Consider the following 17,771-nt stretch of genomic DNA (forward strand, 5'->3'; position numbering starts at 1 on the left):
CTGCCTCGCGCTTGCTAGCACCCCGCTCGGAGCAGCCGGCTGCCCTCCGGAGGAGCTGCACCTGCTGGCTTGGTTTAAGTTACAGGAAAGCAGAGCGTATGAAAGAGACGTTTCAGGCCGATGGAGTCCAGCGATCAAACGGGCTCACCCTAATTACCATACGTGGGGGCAAGCCCGTCCCCGCCGCGGGCGCTGTGCGGCCGGGGGCACCGCGCTGCCCGGAGCGTGCCCGTGTTTCCGCAGGGGCTGCCCGGGCACGGCGCACATCGGCTGCGGTGGTGCCAGCCGGGCCGTCCCAGCGGGCCGCGGCGCTGTCCGCCTGCCAGGGCCGCCCCGGCAGCCGCATTGTGCCGCTGCCGCCCGGGGGGGAGCTAACCTGGACATGCTCATTAGCCTGTGAATTCGTTTTCAGGCCGTTCCCACCATGCCGCGTTTTCCGCCTTATCCCCGAGTGCCAGAGATGTGCTTTGGGTTACCGAAGGGCAGGATCCTGCCTGGCCCTCCGCCTCCCCTCTCCGTCAGGGGAGCGCCCCGTCCATCACGCCCCTGCGCCTCCCCGGTCACGCTGCTGGTGCAAAGCAGCCCCGGGCTCGCGGGGCCGGGCTGGGGGCACCAACTGAAAGGCACACCGGTGTGGGCAGCACCCCCGTGAGCCTGGGCTCTGCCCCCCGAGCCCCAGCAGCAGGTGGGGGTCTCCAAGCTCTCCCCGCCTCCAAAGAGCTTTTCTCCCCCTGAGCCTCTGTGTGGGTCCAGCTGGGAGGTGTTTGGGGGCTGCAGGAGTTCAGACCCGAGCCCAAAGCAGGTGCTGGAGGGCATGAAACAAGGGACAGACAGCTCCGGCTGCTGCGCCCGGTTTTCTTTTGGGTTTTCGTGGCTGTTTTTCGCTGGCTGACCTTGCCGTGTTTGAGAGGCGGGCGGGACGGGCAGGAGGATGCGGTGTTGTTGTGCCGTGCCGCTCCGACAGACGGGACAGAGCTGCTGCATTGTGTGCGTTGGGTGCTGCCTGTGACTAATCCTTTGAAACACAAATCAGAGCTGCTAGGAGTGCCCGTCCTGTGTGGCTGCGGGAGGAAAACACAGGGAAAACGGTTGCGAAAGCAAGGCTCGTCCCCCAGCAGCTACGGGACTCCGCCAGCCTCCATCTTCCACGCCGCAGCGCTGCGTAACCTCGCTGCTAGATCGGGAGCCTGGCTTTTGGTCCTCTCGCAGTCGAGGAAAGCGCTGAACTCTTCCCCAGCAAGCTGTTTTCGTTTAGGCGTTAAGCAAAAGAGAGAAGCTCTCAAGCTGTTCCTAGATGGTTTTCCCCTGAAGCCTCTCGGATGTGCGAGGACAGAAGTGGCCAGAAGGCAGAGCGCGGAGCATGGCTCGGTGAACGAGTCGCTGGAAGCCCGAGCTCTCCTTTCCAGCAGCAGGGGGGAGCGGAGCCTCCCGGTCCGGGCGATGGGCACCTGCTGGGCTTGCCCAGGAAGGTTTGGCACGTGCTTCTGCCGGGGTGCTGGCAGCCGGGCAGTCCCGAGGGCTCTTGCGAGGGAATCCCGGGATCAATGAGCGGTCACAGTTGGAAGGGACCTCTGGAAGCCGTTCCGAACCTTGGCACATGCAGAAAATGTTCCCGAGGATTTGCTTTGGGGCTGCCTCGTGAAAAGGCTCTGTGCTGAGCTGGAGCGAGCGGAAGGGGATGGCTGTTGCTCTCAGCCAGCCTGCAGCTGGCCGGCCACTGCCCAGAGAGCAGCGAGGACCAGGAAGATGCTGTAGGAACGCGGCTGCACCCGCCCTGCACCCTCACGGGGACCCTCAGCGCCTGCGGAGATGGTGACGGAGATCTGCAAGAAAACCTGTGGTGCTGGCACTGGAAGGGAAGCCAGAGCTGCACCTGGCTGAGCCCGTCCTTGGGCCACGAAACTGGAAGAGATTGTTTGAAACCCGGACATCTGCGCCGAGCCCAGGACCCGGGGACCAACAGCTTTGTGCACCGGCACTGCCGGGCGAGGGCAGCACTGGGGGATACGGCCCCGTCTGCGACACCAGGGACCAGGAGGGAGCAGCCCGCGTAGCACCAGGATGGACGGACAGGGTCTTTGTGCTGCTCGCATGAACATCTCAGGGTGGCTGCAAGCGAGGAGCGCCCTGCCGGCCCTGCTTGGCCGGAGCTCCCCCGGACTGAGTTTTCCCAGTGCTGCCGCTCTTGCCAAGCCTCGCACCCCGCCTGCTGCCCCCCCTAATTGACCCGGCCTTCTGCCCTTCCCCGAGGCGCTCTGACCGGAGCGGGGCTCCCTGCAGCATGGGGACCCCGGGGCCCGCTTCGCTGGCTGAGACCGCTCCTGGGCAGGGGGCACCCCGGGACCTGTGCGCTGCAGCGGGGCAGAGCCACTGCAGAGCTCAGCAGGGCTCGTCTCGGGTTGCCCATTTCTCCCCCATTTTAAATCCCTGCCACAGCACACTCCCTCTGCGAGGGACCGGGCCAGGCAGAGACCGAGGGCACTTGGTGGTTTTCAGCTCCCCGGCTGCTGCCTCGCCGTGCCGTGGGGCCAGGCGCTTGGTGCTGCTTCGGCCGCTTTCAGCCTCTGCCTCTGCTTCCCCTGCGCCCCGCGGGCTGCGTGGCCGCGCTCGGGGACAGCCGGCCGCAGGGCCCCCGGCACGTCCCAGCAGCGCATGTTGCCTGATTAACACAGCCCCTCAGCAGCTTGGTGTCCTTTTGTCTCTAGTTCTTTTCTCCTTCTTTTTTTTCCCTTCTCTCTCTCCCTCCCCTAACTCCTCCAGTTCTGCCCAAAGCGAAAATCGAAGTGGAGTCCTACTCGGCCCACCCCGGGGACCTCCTCCAGCTGCGCTGCCGGCTGCGGGATGACGTCCAGAGCATCAACTGGGTGCGAGACGGCGTCCAGCTGGCCGAGAACAACCGGACACGCATTACCGGGGAGGAGGTAGAGGTCAGGGACGCTGTGCCCGAGGACTCGGGGCTCTATGCCTGCATGACCAACAGCCCCTCGGGGAGCGAGACCACCTACTTCTCCGTGAACGTCTCAGGTTCGTAGCGGCGCAGGGAAGGGGCAGCCCAGGCGGAGCGAGGAGCGGAGTGCCCGTGCGCACGCGTTTGCATGCCCGCCGCCACGCGCAGGTTTGTTCGGCGGCAGCGCAGCGACTCCGGGCGCTGGCCGAGGGTCCCGGCCCCGCACTGCCCGTGGAAGCACCGTGCTCCCCACGCGTGGCACGGCCACAGAGCCCGGCTGCGGAGGTGGGACCCGCGCTGCGGGGTGCCTGGGGGAGCCGCCGGCTTGGTGCGAGGGCTCTCTGCCGTGCCTGGAGGGCAGCCGGGGTTGTCGCGCCCGCTGGGTCCACGCGGGGCACAGGCTGGCAAGGACCGTGGTGCACAGAGACCTCTGCGGAAGGGCAGGCACCGCCGGGTGTTCCTGCCGGCCCCGCGGGGCAGGGGGAGGCTGAGGCTCCCAGTGGGGAGCACGGATGGTATCCGACGCCCTCGCTGCCCCTGCGAGCCCACGGGGTGCATGCGTGGGAACACGTGTGTGCGTCTGCATGGGCTGGCAGGGCTGCACATCCGACCGCCACAACGAGCACGCGCTGGGCTCAGGCCGAGGTTCGCTTTGGTGTTGTTGAGGCACGATGGTGGAGGTGAATGCTGCGGGTCGGGAGGTGTCGGCTGAGCCCTGGGGGCTCAGCTGCCCCCTGGATGGATTGGTGTCGCCAGGCACGGGCAAGGCGCGGTGCCTGGAGGCGCAGCATGGGGCGCTGCCATCCGGACCCCAAAATCAGCCTCTGGGGGCAAATTGCGCTTGGACAGCGGGCAGTGCTAGCTGGGGCCCTGCTGGCTGTGCCAGCGGGTGCACAGCATCCACCCAGGAGCCTCGCACCTCCCCGCCGTGCCTCGGTGCTGCCCAGGTGTCGGGCCCCGTGCAGGAGGAAGGGCAGGTCCGCGGGCGGGCACTCAGCTGGGCGTCTCTTCTCTTGCAGACGCGCTCCCCTCTGCAGAGGATGATGACGACGAAGACGATTCCTCCTCAGAGGAGAAGGAGGCGGATAACACCAAGCCGAACCGTACGTTTGCCGGATGGGTTTGCCCCAATGCTCCTTTGCCCTTCCTCCTCTCTGTCCTGGCTGTTGGGGTGGGAGTGAGGGGAAGCCGGGCATACACGTGGGCATCACGCAGGGACCGAGGAGAGGGTGGGCAGGAGAGGGTGGGCAGGAGAGGGTGGGCAGGGCCCTGCTCCAGCCCAGGGCACCTGGTGTCAGCGAGGGCTCGATGGGGGAGCAGCCCCGGCTGCCCCGGGGCACAGCAGCACTGGGTTGTGATGGGGAGGCTGCTGCTGCGGCCGGGCTGGGCGTGCGCCTCGCCCCCGTCCTGCCCCGGGCATCCCCAGCATTGAACCACGAGCGAACGCTGGCCCTCCCAGTGCCCAAACCCCCGCCGTTTGCCCGGTGCCCTGCGCCCGCCGCGCTGAGCCCACCGCTCTGGCTCCCCAGAGGCCGTAGCTCCCTACTGGACCTATCCCGAGAAGATGGAGAAGAAGCTCCACGCGGTCCCCGCCGCCAAAACGGTGAAATTCAAGTGCCCGTCGGGCGGGACGCCCAACCCAACGCTGCGCTGGCTGAAGAACGGCAAGGAGTTCAAGCCCGACCACCGCATTGGGGGATACAAGGTACGGGTGCGGGCTGGGGCAGCACCCACACGTGGGTGCTTGTGCAGCTGCGCGGGCTCCATCCTGATGGGTCCGGGCTCCGTGAGCACCTCGAGGGGCCGAGCTGGGGGCTCGCTCTGGGGCGGCGCGGGGAGGAGGGGGAAAATGAATGGGCTCTGCGGCTTAAGAGGCACCGAGCCGCCTGTTCGCACAGCCCCGGGCCTCCAGAGGGGCAGATGGGCCCCCTGACATTCCTGTTGCAAAATAGACCCACGGCAGTGACCTGCTTCTGGGTCATGTTTGCACCAGCCTCAACCTTTGGGGGAGGGGGAAGGATGAAACCAGCCAGCCTTGGCCGGCCTCGCTAATCCCCCCGCGGAGCGTCCGCCCTGGGATGCTCCTCCAGCATCCCGGGTGCTCCTCCAGCATCCAGGGCCGCCTCCAGCCCCGGCACCCCACAGCTGCCCTGCCGGGGGGCACCATCCCCTCTCTTCATCCCTTCAATATTCCACGGGGGCTGCTGCTCTGGAAGCCTCTGGTTGCTCCGTTTGGTTTTGGAGCTGGGCTGCAGCTCGGGGCGCCAGGCACAGCCCGTGAAGGCAGCTTCCCATGGGGCTGGGGAGGGGAAATGGGAGAAGTGGGGGGGTGCAGGGGCTCAGCGTTTGGGATGCGGGGCTCAGCGCTGCACCCCGGGGCAGTGCGTCCCCGTCTGTGCGAAGCAGCTCAGCTGGAAGGTGGCGGCACGGCGCCCGGGATGGCTGCTGGGGCCGAAGTGCTGGGCTGTGGGCATCACCAGGTCCCAGCTCGGGGGGAGGAATGCGGCAGCCCCGTGTGCAGCAGAAGCAGCCGGAGCCCGGGAGCTGCAGGGGATGGGTGCAGGAGGCCGATCCCTGCGCCCCACGGCCAGGGGGGACCCGGGAGCGCTCGCAGCCCGGCTGAGCCACCCGGGGACCCAGCTGAGCGCCCGGACGGGCCGGGAGGAAAAACGCTCGGTCAGCAGCACCCAGGCCGCCCCGGGATGCACTGCGCCCTGCCCGCTGACCCGGCGCGGTGTCCCCCCGGGGGGCAGAACAATGCCGCTCTGTTCCCTCGGGGCGGGCGTCCCTGCGCCCGGCGAGCCCGGCGCGCGCAGCTCACAGCATCTGCTGCTCGGCTCCGTGGCGAGGCTGTCCCGGGGCAGCTGGGAGCAATTACGGCCCCTCTGTAGCAGAGGGGAAAGGTGACCTCGAACCCAGATTTATGTCGTGCCGGCGAGGCGGGGGCCGGGGGGCTGGGCCGGCTCTGACACGCACGCCCGGCGCCTCGCACCTAACGTGCCCCCCCCCCCCCCCCGCCCCCAGGTCCGCTACGCGACCTGGAGCATCATCATGGACTCGGTGGTGCCGTCCGATAAGGGCAACTACACGTGCATCGTGGAGAACAAATACGGGAGCATCAACCACACCTACCAGCTGGATGTCGTGGGTGAGGATGGCGCTGGGGGGGCAACGCAGGCCCGGCTGCTGCTGCTGGGCTGTGCTGGTCCAGGTGCTGCTCCCGAACCGGCCCCAGCCCCACGCCCGCCCCTTGCTCATCTTCCCCGAGCCGGGTGGGTGCTGCGCCCACCCCAGCCGCCTGTCCCCAGCACGGGACGGGGACACGGGGAGGGGACGCGCTGGGTGCCCCCCGGTGCAGAACAGGCGAGGCGGAAGGGTCACCCCGAACCGTTCTGGGGGCTTTTAATTGTGGTGGAAATAATTTCATAGAGCAGACAGAAACTTTTTCTAATCGCCTTATTAGCCATAATTCCCAGCTGGGAAGGCTGGTCTGAGCAGTTCCACATGTGGAGCTGCTCTAAATGCCAGTAAATGAACCATTAAAAATGTGATTTAATTTGATTACACTGAGCAAACTGAAGGGAACAGTCAGCGAGGTGAACAAAGGGGTTTGTTAATGCTGACTCACCACAGTGGCAGCCGCTTTGTTAACGGCCGGGGCCCTCGTTAGGTTTGTTTGACCTCTGACCCCCCAATAGGTAGCCAAGTCCCCGCACCGGGGTGTCACCTACCGGGATGTCACCCGTCCCCGCGCCCTGGGGCTGCGGGAGGAGACCCCTGGGGACAGGGGAGTCACAGCCCCCCCCCGAGCGGGGGTCCCCGTGCGGGGGGCTGCGGGGTGCCCCGTGGTAAGGCGGCCCCGTCCCTCCGGCCCCTGCAGAGCGCTCCCCGCACCGGCCCATCCTGCAGGCAGGGCTCCCTGCCAACAAGACGGTGGCCCTGGGCAGCAACGTGGAGTTTGTCTGCAAGGTCTACAGCGACCCCCAGCCCCACATCCAGTGGCTGAAGCACATCGAGGTGAACGGCAGCAAGATCGGCCCCGACAACTTGCCCTACGTGCAGATCCTGAAGGTAAAGCCGCACGCAGGGCTGCCCCAGCCCAGCTCCCTGCGGGGTCCCCGCCGGGCACAGCCGGGGTCCCACAGAGCCGGGGACCCCACCAGGTGGCACCGAGGCCGCCGGAGCCCCAGGGCCACCCCCAGCCCTGCGTGCTGCGCTCCGGGGGTGGGAGGTGGGCAGGGAGCAGGGAGGGCAGCGCGCAGGGGGCGCGTTAATCCTTGTGGTGCCCCAAAGGTGCACGCCGTGGGGCTGGGGGGGCCCTGGGAGCCAGCACGGGGGCGGACGGCTGCGCCCTGCTCCATCCAAGCAGGAGCAGCGCCCTCCGTGCACCAGCCGCTCGGCACCCCGGGGTGCTCGCCTGTCCCCATCCACGCCCCGGACCCCGGGGCGCATGGCTGTCCCTGCTCGTGCCCCTGGAGGCGATGCAGCAGGGAGCAGCGCTGCGGTCCCTCGCCCGCTGCCCCCCCTGCCCGGCTCGCCGTGCCCCCCAGCCCTGCCGCCCGCGGCGGTGCCGGCTGGGGGCAGCCCCCGGCTCGCCGTGCTGGCGGAGCGGGCGCCGATGCTCCGGGCGCCGCGAGTTTTGACGCCGTCAATGTGACTCCTCTGTTGTTGGTCTGTTCCAGCACTCGGGAATTAATAGCTCTGATGCGGAGGTGCTGACCCTGTATAATGTGACAGAGGCGGAGAGCGGGGAGTATGTTTGTAAGGTTTCCAATTATATTGGCGAGGCCAACCAGTCTGCGTGGCTCACTGTCACCAGACCTCTGGCAAAAGGTAATCGGAAGGACGCCCAGTGGGATGCTTCCTTGGACAGTCCGTCCCCAGCGGTGGAGAACAAAACTCTGGGCTCTCTTGTTTCTGCTGTATTTCTGGTGCAAAAAGCCATGGAAAAATACCCAGCGAGGCTGGCTAGGTTTTGTGCTGTCCTCCCCCCCCCCCCCCGCCATGTGCTTCCCACCCCACTGCGCAGCCACTGGAGCCGTGCCGGGTCTGTGCTGCTGTCCCTGCCCTCCCTCCTGTCTCCGTCCTCGTGCCCCCCACGTCCTGACACTCAGCCGGCCGGCTCTCCCTGAGGTCTATTTTTCCATGTAGCCCATTGCCAGCATGTTCAGATGGGCAGGACACTCAGTTTGGTGAAGGGTTTTTAACCGGCATCTCCTTAGGGCCGCTGGATGAGTGGTCATCCTGAGGGTCTCTTTAACAGGTCTGCAGTGGTCTCTGTCTGCTCCCGGGGGTCTGGCAAATGAGCCTGTGCTCCCTCCTCTCTGGCCCGCTTCCCAGAAGATCTCATGTCGTTTGCTTCTCCGTTTTTTGCTTCCATTTTTCCTTCTAGACGGCTGGCGTTAACACGACAGACAAAGAAATGGAAGTCCTTCACTTAAGGAATGTCTCTTTTGAGGATGCTGGGGAGTATACATGTTTGGCGGGTAATTCTATTGGGATCTCCCATCACTCTGCATGGTTGACAGTTCTCGAAGGTATATACTCCTTTTCCTGTCCCTTTCCTCCCTCGTTTCCACGTGTCGTATGCATTGCAGTCCAGGGCAGGGCGCTTCCCTGGTGGGTAGGGGAAGGGACGCGCAGCCCTCCCCTGCCCGGCAATGCATACCCGCCTGCTTTTAACCCGGGTTGGACCCGGGGCCAGGCCAGCATCCCGGGCACACGCCGGCAGCGGGGGGCTGGGGGGGGGGCGCCGGGGGTGCTGCCCGGCTCCGTGTGCGAGGAGCTGGCCTTGCCCCGCGGTGTGGGAGCGCGCCGGGGCTGTGTCGCTTTGCTGTGTCCGGGCGCATTGATGCTGCTCCCGGCCATCGATGCTGCCCGGCCCCACGGCTGATAACAGCAGCCAGGGAAAGTTTTTGGGGCGCCGCCTGCTCCTCGCTTTCCAGCCAAAAACTTTCCCCGTTATCAGCCGCCGCTTGGCCAGCCGGGCGTGCTCGGAGGTGGTGGCTGCAGGGACAGGAGGTTTCCACTCTTCCACCTCTCTCTGAGGCTCTGTTCTCTGGGGGTCAGGTCGGGGGTGCTGTGAGGGGGGCAACAGCAGCTCCCCCGCTGCCAACACGTGGTTTGTGGCTGCCCCGGCCTGCCGCCTCCTGTGCTGCTGGAGCCACCGAGGCGGCGCTGGGACCCCTCCCCAGCAGCCCGGGGGCCCAGCAGGCTGCTGCCGCTGGAGGCGCTTCTGGCTGCTCCGCTTGAGCTGCCCCGGTGTCATCTGTTACCAGTAACACCCGGACCCCCGCAGAGCTGGCGCTGCTGCGTGGCCCCCTCCGCCGCGCCGTAAGCGCAGGCCCCGGGGGACGCCCGGCTCCGAACGCGGGCACAGCTCAGCAGCGGGGCGGGGACCCCGCGGGGCGCTGCAGGGGAGCATCCCCAGCACAAACCCGTGGGCAAGCTCGGCCATGCGGTGCCACCGGCGCCATCCCTTCCCATGCGGAGTGGGGACAGGCACCGTCCCCCCCCCACGTCACACCTCTCTCAGCTGACCCAGCCTGGGGCCCCATCCCGCCTCCCCCTGCCCCAGGTGCCTGCCTGCGGATGCGGCCCAGGGGTCCCCGTGCGGCTTCCCCACAGCCTCCCTGGTCCCTGCTGCGCCCCAGGCCGGGCTGACCCCGAGCGAGGAGAGGGGCCGGGGTCTCCCCAGCACCGCGGGGCGGGCTCCTGCTAACGCCCTCCCCATGCCGACCCAGCTATTGAGGACACGCCGGCCATGATGACGTCCCCCCTCTACCTGGAGATCATCATCTACTGCACGGGCGCCTTCCTCATCTCCTGCATGGTGGTGACCGTCATCATCTACAAGATGAAGAGCACCACCAAGAAGACGGACTTCAACAGCCAGCTGGCCGTGCACAAGCTGGCCAAGAGCATCCCGCTGCGCAGACAGGTAACAGAAAGTAGAGAGGGGGTTTGTTTGCACCTACTGCTCCCCCCGGGGACTCGCCCTTGCCCTGGATTGGGGTTGGGGGGACACCAGGGCCGCCCCCCACCACGCTGCGTGCAGACCCTGTGCAGCCCTGTGCCCACCCACGGTGCCATGCAGGGTGGGGACCGTCCCCGTGGGGAGTGAGGAGGGCCGGAAGGATTTAAGGCAATCTAATGTTTGAGCACAAGAGCCTGTTTTACCCACCGAGGAGACGGGAGGACCCCCAGGCTGTGTATTTTGCGCTATCAGCAAGCAGGAAATTAATTAAAAATAATTCAGTCGCGCTCCGACCGGGAAGCGGCGCTGCAGGGGCCCTGTGCCCGCAGACAGCGTTCGGGATCTGGGCAGGGCCGGGGGGCGAAGGGCCCCGGTCAGAGCCTTCCCCCCGGCGGGGGCAGCCGGCCGCGGCCCCAGGCGCTGCGAGAAGGTAACCCACGGCCCCGCTGCAGGTGTCGGCCGACTCCAGCTCCTCCATGAACTCGGGCGTGATGCTGGTGCGGCCCTCGCGGCTCTCCTCCAGCGGCACCCCCATGCTGGCCGGCGTCTCCGAGTACGAGCTCCCCGAGGACCCGCGCTGGGAGCTGCCCCGGGACAGGTGAGGGTGCCGCGGGGTGGGAGCAGGGCCGGGCGGTGGGATCGCCGGTGGGTGCCGGGCGCCGTGCCGCTCTCCTTCCCCTGGCGTCAGGCCGTCTGTCTGTCCTCCCGGCAGGCTGATCCTGGGCAAGCCCCTGGGAGAAGGGTGCTTCGGGCAGGTGGTGCTGGCGGAGGCCATCGGCCTCGACAAGGACAAGCCAAACCGCGTCACCAAAGTGGCCGTGAAGATGCTCAAGTGTAAGCGGTGGTGGGAGCTGGGGGGGGGGCCCGCACGGTGCCTGGGGCCAGGCGTGCACGGCGCGGGGGGGACCCAGCCTGGCCCCCGCCCCGACCGGCGCCTCTGCTGCTGCAGCCGACGCCACGGAGAAGGATTTGTCCGACCTCATCTCCGAGATGGAGATGATGAAGATGATCGGCAAGCACAAGAACATCATCAACCTGCTGGGGGCCTGCACGCAGGACGGTGAGCGCGTGGGCGGGGAGGGGGCGTCCCGGCTGCTGCGGGGGCGAGGACGGCCCCCGGGGGCAGAGCAGGGGCTGGGGTCCCGCTCAGCACCGCTCAGCCCCGCTGCCCGCAGGCCCCCTCTACGTCATCGTGGAGTACGCGAGCAAGGGCAACCTGCGCGAGTACCTGCAGGCGCGGCGCCCCCCCGGCATGGAGTACTGCTACAACCCCGCCCGCGTCCCCGAGGAGCAGCTCTCCTTCAAGGACCTGGTGTCCTGCGCCTACCAGGTGGCGCGGGGCATGGAGTACCTGGCCTCCAAGAAGGTGAGGGCCCCGCACGCCCCGCGGTGGGGACGGGATGGGGACCCCGGTGGCCGGGCTGTGGGAAGGGGCCGTGCGTCCCCTTCTCCGAGCCCGCGTCGCCATGGGGGGGGGCCGCCGGGGTTTCGGGACCAGCTCACGGCCCCGCGCTCTGCCCAGTGCATCCACAGGGACCTGGCGGCCAGGAACGTCCTGGTGACCGAGGACAACGTGATGAAGATCGCTGACTTCGGGCTGGCCCGTGACATCCACCACATAGATTACTACAAGAAGACGACAAATGTGAGTGCCGTGGGCGAGGGGCTTTGCGGAGGCAGGGGGAGGCAGCGCTCAGAGAGCGGCAGGCTCCGTGCGCAGGGGTGCCCCAGCCCGTCCCAGCAGGTTCCCAGTTGTCCCCTCCGGATCCACGGGCTGCCCTGGGGCACTGGGCTGATGGGGGATTTTCTTCTGTCCCAGGGTCGCCTGCCAGTGAAGTGGATGGCCCCAGAGGCCCTGTTCGACCGAATATACACTCATCAGAGCGATGTGTGAGTACCCTGGGCACGGCCCGGCAGCAAACAAACCAATTTCTGTGCACGCACCCAAAGCTCTCCGGTGCGGCCCCCGCTCGGCGCAGCGGGCTCACGGTGCCCCCGCGTGCTCGCCCGGCAGGTGGTCCTTCGGCGTGCTGCTCTGGGAGATCTTCACGCTGGGCGGCTCGCCGTACCCCGGCGTGCCGGTGGAGGAGCTCTTCAAGCTGCTGAAGGAAGGCCACAGGATGGACAAGCCCAGCAATTGCACCAACGAGCTGTGAGTGCCGCGCCGGGCTGGGGACCAGAGGGTGGCCGCGCGCTGCGCCCCGCCGGTGCCGCTGCCCTCGATGCACCTCGGGGCCGCCCGTGCAAACCTCAGGCAAACCTCGTGCTCCCGTCCCGGAGCGCAGGCAGGTGCTCGCTGGGGAAGGCAGATGTTCAGAGTTACTTTTCCAGCAGTTCCCGGCCCTGCGAAAACATCAGCTCAATCTGTTTGCAATAATCAACATCTTCCTTTGTTATTCCTCAGCAGGAGTGAATCCCAGAATGACCCCAGAGCAGGGACTAGCTCAGTTTTGGCTAGGTCCTACCAAAACAGCCCCGTGTCCTTCCCCGTGCCCACGGCGGGGGCATTCCCTTCCTCCCACACAGGAGATTAGCACAAAATAGCACAATCTCCCCGAAATCCCACCTCTGCTGGCTGATGGTGCCAGCCTGCGGTGCAGAGCTCCCCGTGCGCCCGCGGGACCCGGCTCAGCTCTCGCCCCTTCGCCCCCAGGTACATGATGATGCGAGACTGCTGGCACGCCGTCCCCTCGCAGCGCCCCACCTTCAAGCAGCTGGTGGAGGACCTGGACAGGATCGTGGCCATGACCTCCAACCAGGTAGGGGAGCCCCCGTGCGCCCACCCCATCCAGGAGCCCCCCCCCCGGGGCTGCGCCGTCCCCGCCTGAGCCCCGTCCCTTGCAGGAGTACCTGGACCTCTCGGTGCCGCTGGACCAGTACTCGCCCGGCTTCCCGGACACCCGCAGCTCCACCTGCTCCTCGGGGGAGGACTCTGTGTTTTCTCACGACCCTCTGCCGGACGAGCCGTGCCTTCCCAAGTACCCCCCCCAGCACACCAACGGCGGACTGAAGCGACACTGAGGCTGGCACGGCCAGCGAGGGACCGGACGCCCGCGCGTGCCGCGGTGCCGGGGGGGTGCCGCCGCGCAGCCCGGCCGTGCCGAGCTGCGTGAGGGCCTCGGAGACACGGCCGCAGCATCCCGGCGCCAGAACCACCCCCGTCTCCTGCCAGCTTCTCCTGCCGCCTCCGTTGTGAACTCTGCAGCCCAAAGGTTTCGCTTGGTGTTTTGGGTGTCGGTTGTTTTGTTTCCTTTAAACTCTTCCGTGAGGTCTGCGCTTGAATCTCTCCACTTGGTTAAGCCTAAATCCTCCTCCGGGGCCAGCGCCCTGCCGGGGAGCGGCCGCCCCTCCTGGGACGCGATGTCCTGGGGGGAAACGGGGAGCCGGGCGTGCGCCGCGTGTGATCCCGACCTGGCGCAGGAGTCTCCGCGGCACGGAGCTCGCGGTGTGCGGCGCTGTAAGGCTGGCCCGCCAGCTCGCCGGTGCCAGTACCAACTCGCTTCGCTGACCAAACCCTTGGGACCTTGGAAGGGAGACGCCACGCGTGCATCGGCTCAGCACCGGTGGCAGAGGCAGCCAACAGCCAGTGCTGAAAACAAAAGTCCTGTGTACATAGCTAAAAATATGTATAAATATGAATATATATTTACATGTCTTTTTAAAAGGGTTGTTACCAGAGATATACCAGTTTGGTAGTAAGGTACTAGTGGCTGGTAGATATCAGTTGCTATAAAAAAAAAAAATCATATATTTTGCTACTTTTGCTGTTTTTATTTTTTTAAATTATGTTCTAAACCTATTTCAGTTTAGGTCCCTCAATAAGAATTGCTGCTGCTGCTTCAGTTTTATATGGGGTTGTATTAAACAATAATAATTATGTGTCGATGCCTTTTGGGAGCACGTTGTCATGGTGTAAATGGCCTTTCCTCCCCCTGGCTCCCGGGGTCTCCGGCGGTGCTGGGCCGGGTGCAGCCCCCCGGCGCTGTGCGGGTGCTGCCCGGTGCCCCCGGCTGCCACCGGGAGCTGCCACCAGACACCGGGGCGCTGGCACAGCACGGACCCCGCTCCCGGGCCATGCCCGCCTGTGCCTTAGCGGCGCCGCGGGGAGCGTCCTCGTGCCGGGCACCGCTCCCCGGGCCCTGCCCTGCCCGGCGGTGCCGGTGCCCAGCCCGCGGAGCTGCTCGGCGGGGAGGGCGCCGCGGTGCCTTGGTGGGGGGCGCGCGTCCCCGTCCCTCCCCGGCACCGGCGTCGGGACCGCAGAGCCAGGGCGCTGTTACTTGAAAAGTTTATTTTGCCTTTGTATGGAGAAATATTATTTGTTGTAAACTCTTCTGTAATGAATCTGGAATTCTTGTAATTATTAAAGACTTTAACCAAGCCGTGGCGGAGACGAGTTTTGCCAGTCCCGCGTGCGGCCGGGTCCTGGCCCCAAGTGCTGGGAGGCGCCGCGGGCCCTCGGCTCCTCCGGGCTGTCCGTTTGGGAAGGAAGAGTTCAAAGGCTCACGAAGAACGCAGGCTGTTCTTGTGGGAACTCTTTTTCCTGACTTCGAAATTCCCTGTATGAATACCACCCCGTTCAGCGACCTTCGCCTCCTCTCCGCCACCAGCGCGCGGTGCCCATGACGGCGGCGGCGTCACCCCCCACGCGTTTCCCTCCCGCAGGCTGGACCCCCCCCCCGGCCGTTCCCCCCCCCGGCCGCTCCGTCCCCGGGCAGGGAGCCCCCTCCCAGAGCAGGGGGCTCGGCCGGGGGTGCAGCCAGATGTTCTGGCAGCCGCGTGCGCGCTGCCGTCCTCGCCAAAAGCTCCGTGCGCAAGGCCAGCTGGGCTCCAGCCTCGAGCGCTGGAGATGACCGAGGGACCCTTAACCCCCTCCCTGTCACCCGTCGGGAGCTGCGCCCCGGGGTGCTGGGACCCCGCGAGGAAGAGGAGGCTGAGCCCCAGGGTCGGCAGCTGGGCGGCTCTTTGGAGGCCGGGGGGAGAGGTTTGTGTCTTTGGGCCCCCCCTGCCCGAAGGTGCTGGGGATCTCTGCAGCTGGGCGGCCGCGGGCAGCCCTCCCTCGGCCCTGACGTCAGCCCCGAGTCGATCCCTGCACTTTTCCCGTCCTCTCCTCCTCCTCCGAGGATGGAGCCGGTGCCAGCTCCAGGCTGTTTGCATTTAGATTTGACCCGCTGCCCGCAGAAACCGCGCCGGCCCTGGGAAAGGCGTTGCGGCTCCCGAGGAGCACCGAGCGGTTACGGGCATCGCCGGGAGCCCTGGGGGGGACGTGGTGGGGGTGTCCCCTGTACCCCGGGGCCGGCAGCGTGGCTGGGTCCTGACTCACCCCCCACAAGGGCGAGGGGCCGCCGGCTGCTCTCCGTAGCCATGAAATGGTTAAGGCGCAGCGGCTGCAGGCTCACGGTGCTCCCTGTCTCCCCGGCCCTTTTAAAAGCATCTGCTTGTTGCTATTTCCATGTGTAAATTAAATCGATCAGCTGCGCTCTCGCCCCCTCCCCTCCTAAATTAAGTAGAGCTTTTAATCAAGTGATTTATGTTGAATTCACAGTCCTAGATTAAACTCGCAGCCCAGGCAGCCAGGAGGGGGGGGAGCGGGGCTGGGGGCATCCATAAATCACCGCTCTCCTTGGGACCGGCTTGGCAAGGCGGCGGGGAGAGATGGAGCTCGTGTTTACATCATCAGAAACTGCTGCTATCACAATCTTCTGCTCATTTCCTGGGGTTACCAGGAGGGCAATTAAATATGATAATAAGCAGAGCGACTCCAGCAGCGCCGCTGGTGCCTGCCATCACACCGAAGCCTGGAGGCTGCAGGGACCGTGCTGCTTGGCCAGGGACGGGCACGGGGCAGCTGCCGGGCACGGAGCAGGGAAATTCTGATCCTCTCTGCCCTTCCTGGAAGGCGTCCTCTTCAAACTCGGGGAGACAGACACCCAAACCCCGAGATGGAGACACCCCAACCGGAGCCCCGGCCCGCAGCCGCACCCCGAGCGCGTGGCCAGCAGCACCGGGGGCACTGGTGGCCGCCGAGCGCTCAGCCCCTGGCCGCATGTTTGGCTCCTGCAGCGTCCTTTGTCTCTTCCACTCCTCGCCTTCCTCCTTCTCTCCTTTTAAAGCCCTCCGGCTGTGCAGGACCTAGACAATCTCCTGGCCCCGGCCCAGGATCTGGCTGCTCTGCGCAGCTCGGAGCTGGGCTTTGTCTCGCTGCCAGCGGCGTCAGGAAGCCTTGTTTGCAGTCCCACCTTGATGCTCCGTGCGTGCAGGTCCGTGAGCATGGCCGGGGGGTGGGAGCGGGGCCGGGGTTGTCCCGGGCAGGGCTTTGCCTCCTCCCGCCCCGTGCCAAGCGCACACGCATCCCGCGGGTGGCCGATGGCCCTGCGGCCGGGGGCAGCTTTCCAGCCATAAACCGTTTCCTTGGGAGGAAATAACCCCCACCCCGAGAGGCGGCCGAGCAGAGCGCGCAGGAAATGGAGTGGAAGCATCTGCCCGCGTGGCTCGAAATCCCCGGGCAGGGCTGGGGGCTGGAGGGGGAGCCCTTTCCCCCTCCTCCTGCATCACCACGGGACAGGCGCTTGGCGTGCCGGCAGCGCTGGTGCGGGAGCACGAGGGCGGAGGAGAGGAGGTCTGGATGCGGCCGCTCGCACGCGGGGCTCTGCGCCCCTGCCCGAGCCCAAGGCGGGTGTGAGGGGTGTCAGCCCCTGGCGCGCGTCCCAGCCCCGCACCGAGCACGCGGGACGGCCGCAGCGCGCGCCCGGGCCCTCCCGCAGCAGGAACTTGGCAGAGCGCTCGGCGGGGCTCTCCTGCTGTACATCACTTCCCCTGACAGCCCGCGCACCAGACACTGTCAAACACCACGGATCGGCTTGATTTCATCCAAACAAAACATCGGTTATGAACCGGGGCAGCTGCAGATAATTCCCGCTCCTGTCAAAGCCCTGCCACTGTGCGGAGGGCTCAGGAGGGATCCTGCGCCCCCTGCTCCCCGCTGGTCCTGCAGCACGGTGCTGGGGCTCGCCGAAATCCCGGCCGCCAGCTGCAGCGGGCAGAGCCCCTCTCAGCACCCACCTGCCCAGCACCACCGGGAACAGCACCCGCGAGCACCCCCCGCCCTCCCCGTGCATCCCGGGGCCACCGGGTGCAGCCGGTGCGAGGTGGGGAGGGAAGAGCCCTGGCTGATCCCGGGGGATCCCTGCCGTCCGCACCCCGTAACTCTCCCGGTTCCTCTCCTTGCAAGGTTTGGCTCTCGAGCCCTTGTTCTACATTATTTTAAGCTGGTGTAAGCCTCGGTCGTCTTTGTTACAAATTTATAACAGAGACAGAAAGCCTGCTAGGAATGTAATGCTCTAATACCGAGGGCTATAAATCTCAGCCTTTGTTGTGCTTGGGCCTCACTAAATCAGCGCTGCTCCCTCTGAATATTAATCCACTATAAAAGTGCTGACCGGTGCATCTTTCCCCAGCAGCCTTCAGGGGAGAAGCTGATGTAAGGCCGGGGACGGCCGTGGCACGGGGGACGTCTCAGCAGAAACCCCCAGCATCGGGGCCGAGCCGCTGCCCCCCTGGCAGCACGGCCGCAGTGGGACGGAGGCAGAAGGGGTTCGGAGCTGCGGGTTTGGGGTCGCTCAGGACCGAGCCCTCCCCTGCCAGCGTGAGCATCGCCGGCCCCGCACCGAGCGGTGACCGTGGGGATGCCCAGGGGAAGGACAAAGCCCCGCGAGCCGGCTCTCGGGAGCCAAGGGGAGGGCTGAAAGGTGTTTGGCACCGGCGGGGCTGGAAAAGCTCTCCCCACGCCAAAGCACACACGGCCTTGGAGCTCTGCAACGTTTAATTTGCCCGATGTTGCAGAACAGAATC

The 17,771-nt window shown here is 66.2% G+C and overlaps 1 protein-coding gene across 7 annotated transcripts in view; it reads left to right on the top strand.

The window, feature by feature from the left end:
• FGFR1 (fibroblast growth factor receptor 1) overlaps window positions 1-14,300 on the top strand; it is a 28,681-nt gene extending 14,381 nt beyond the window's left edge. For 2 of the 7 annotated variants that reach the window (XM_066983510.1, XM_048047381.2), the window contains exons 3-18: window positions 2,761-3,024; window positions 3,967-4,050; window positions 4,477-4,652; window positions 5,972-6,095; window positions 6,828-7,018; window positions 7,630-7,780; window positions 9,691-9,893; window positions 10,376-10,521; window positions 10,636-10,757; window positions 10,873-10,983; window positions 11,099-11,289; window positions 11,446-11,568; window positions 11,743-11,813; window positions 11,938-12,075; window positions 12,577-12,682; window positions 12,768-14,300. In XM_066983510.1, coding sequence (XP_066839611.1) covers window positions 2,761-3,024; window positions 3,967-4,050; window positions 4,477-4,652; window positions 5,972-6,095; window positions 6,828-7,018; window positions 7,630-7,780; window positions 9,691-9,893; window positions 10,376-10,521; window positions 10,636-10,757; window positions 10,873-10,983; window positions 11,099-11,289; window positions 11,446-11,568; window positions 11,743-11,813; window positions 11,938-12,075; window positions 12,577-12,682; window positions 12,768-12,944 — 2,378 coding nt within the window. In that variant the 3' untranslated portion in view covers window positions 12,945-14,300. Of the gene's footprint in view, window positions 1-2,760; window positions 3,025-3,966; window positions 4,051-4,476; window positions 4,653-5,971; window positions 6,096-6,827; window positions 7,019-7,629; window positions 7,781-8,339; window positions 8,485-9,690; window positions 9,894-10,375; window positions 10,522-10,635; window positions 10,758-10,872; window positions 10,984-11,098; window positions 11,290-11,445; window positions 11,569-11,742; window positions 11,814-11,937; window positions 12,076-12,576; window positions 12,683-12,767 lie in introns of all 7 variants that reach the window. The other 5 variants (XM_066983508.1, XM_066983507.1, XM_066983509.1 and 2 more) reach the window with 5 other exon arrangements.
• Window positions 14,301-17,771: the final 3,471 nt, after the last annotated feature.

The sequence above is a fragment of the Anser cygnoides genome, chromosome 26 (genome assembly GCF_040182565.1).
Source record: "Anser cygnoides isolate HZ-2024a breed goose chromosome 26, Taihu_goose_T2T_genome, whole genome shotgun sequence".
NCBI classification, from domain to species: Eukaryota; Metazoa; Chordata; class Aves; order Anseriformes; family Anatidae; genus Anser; species Anser cygnoides.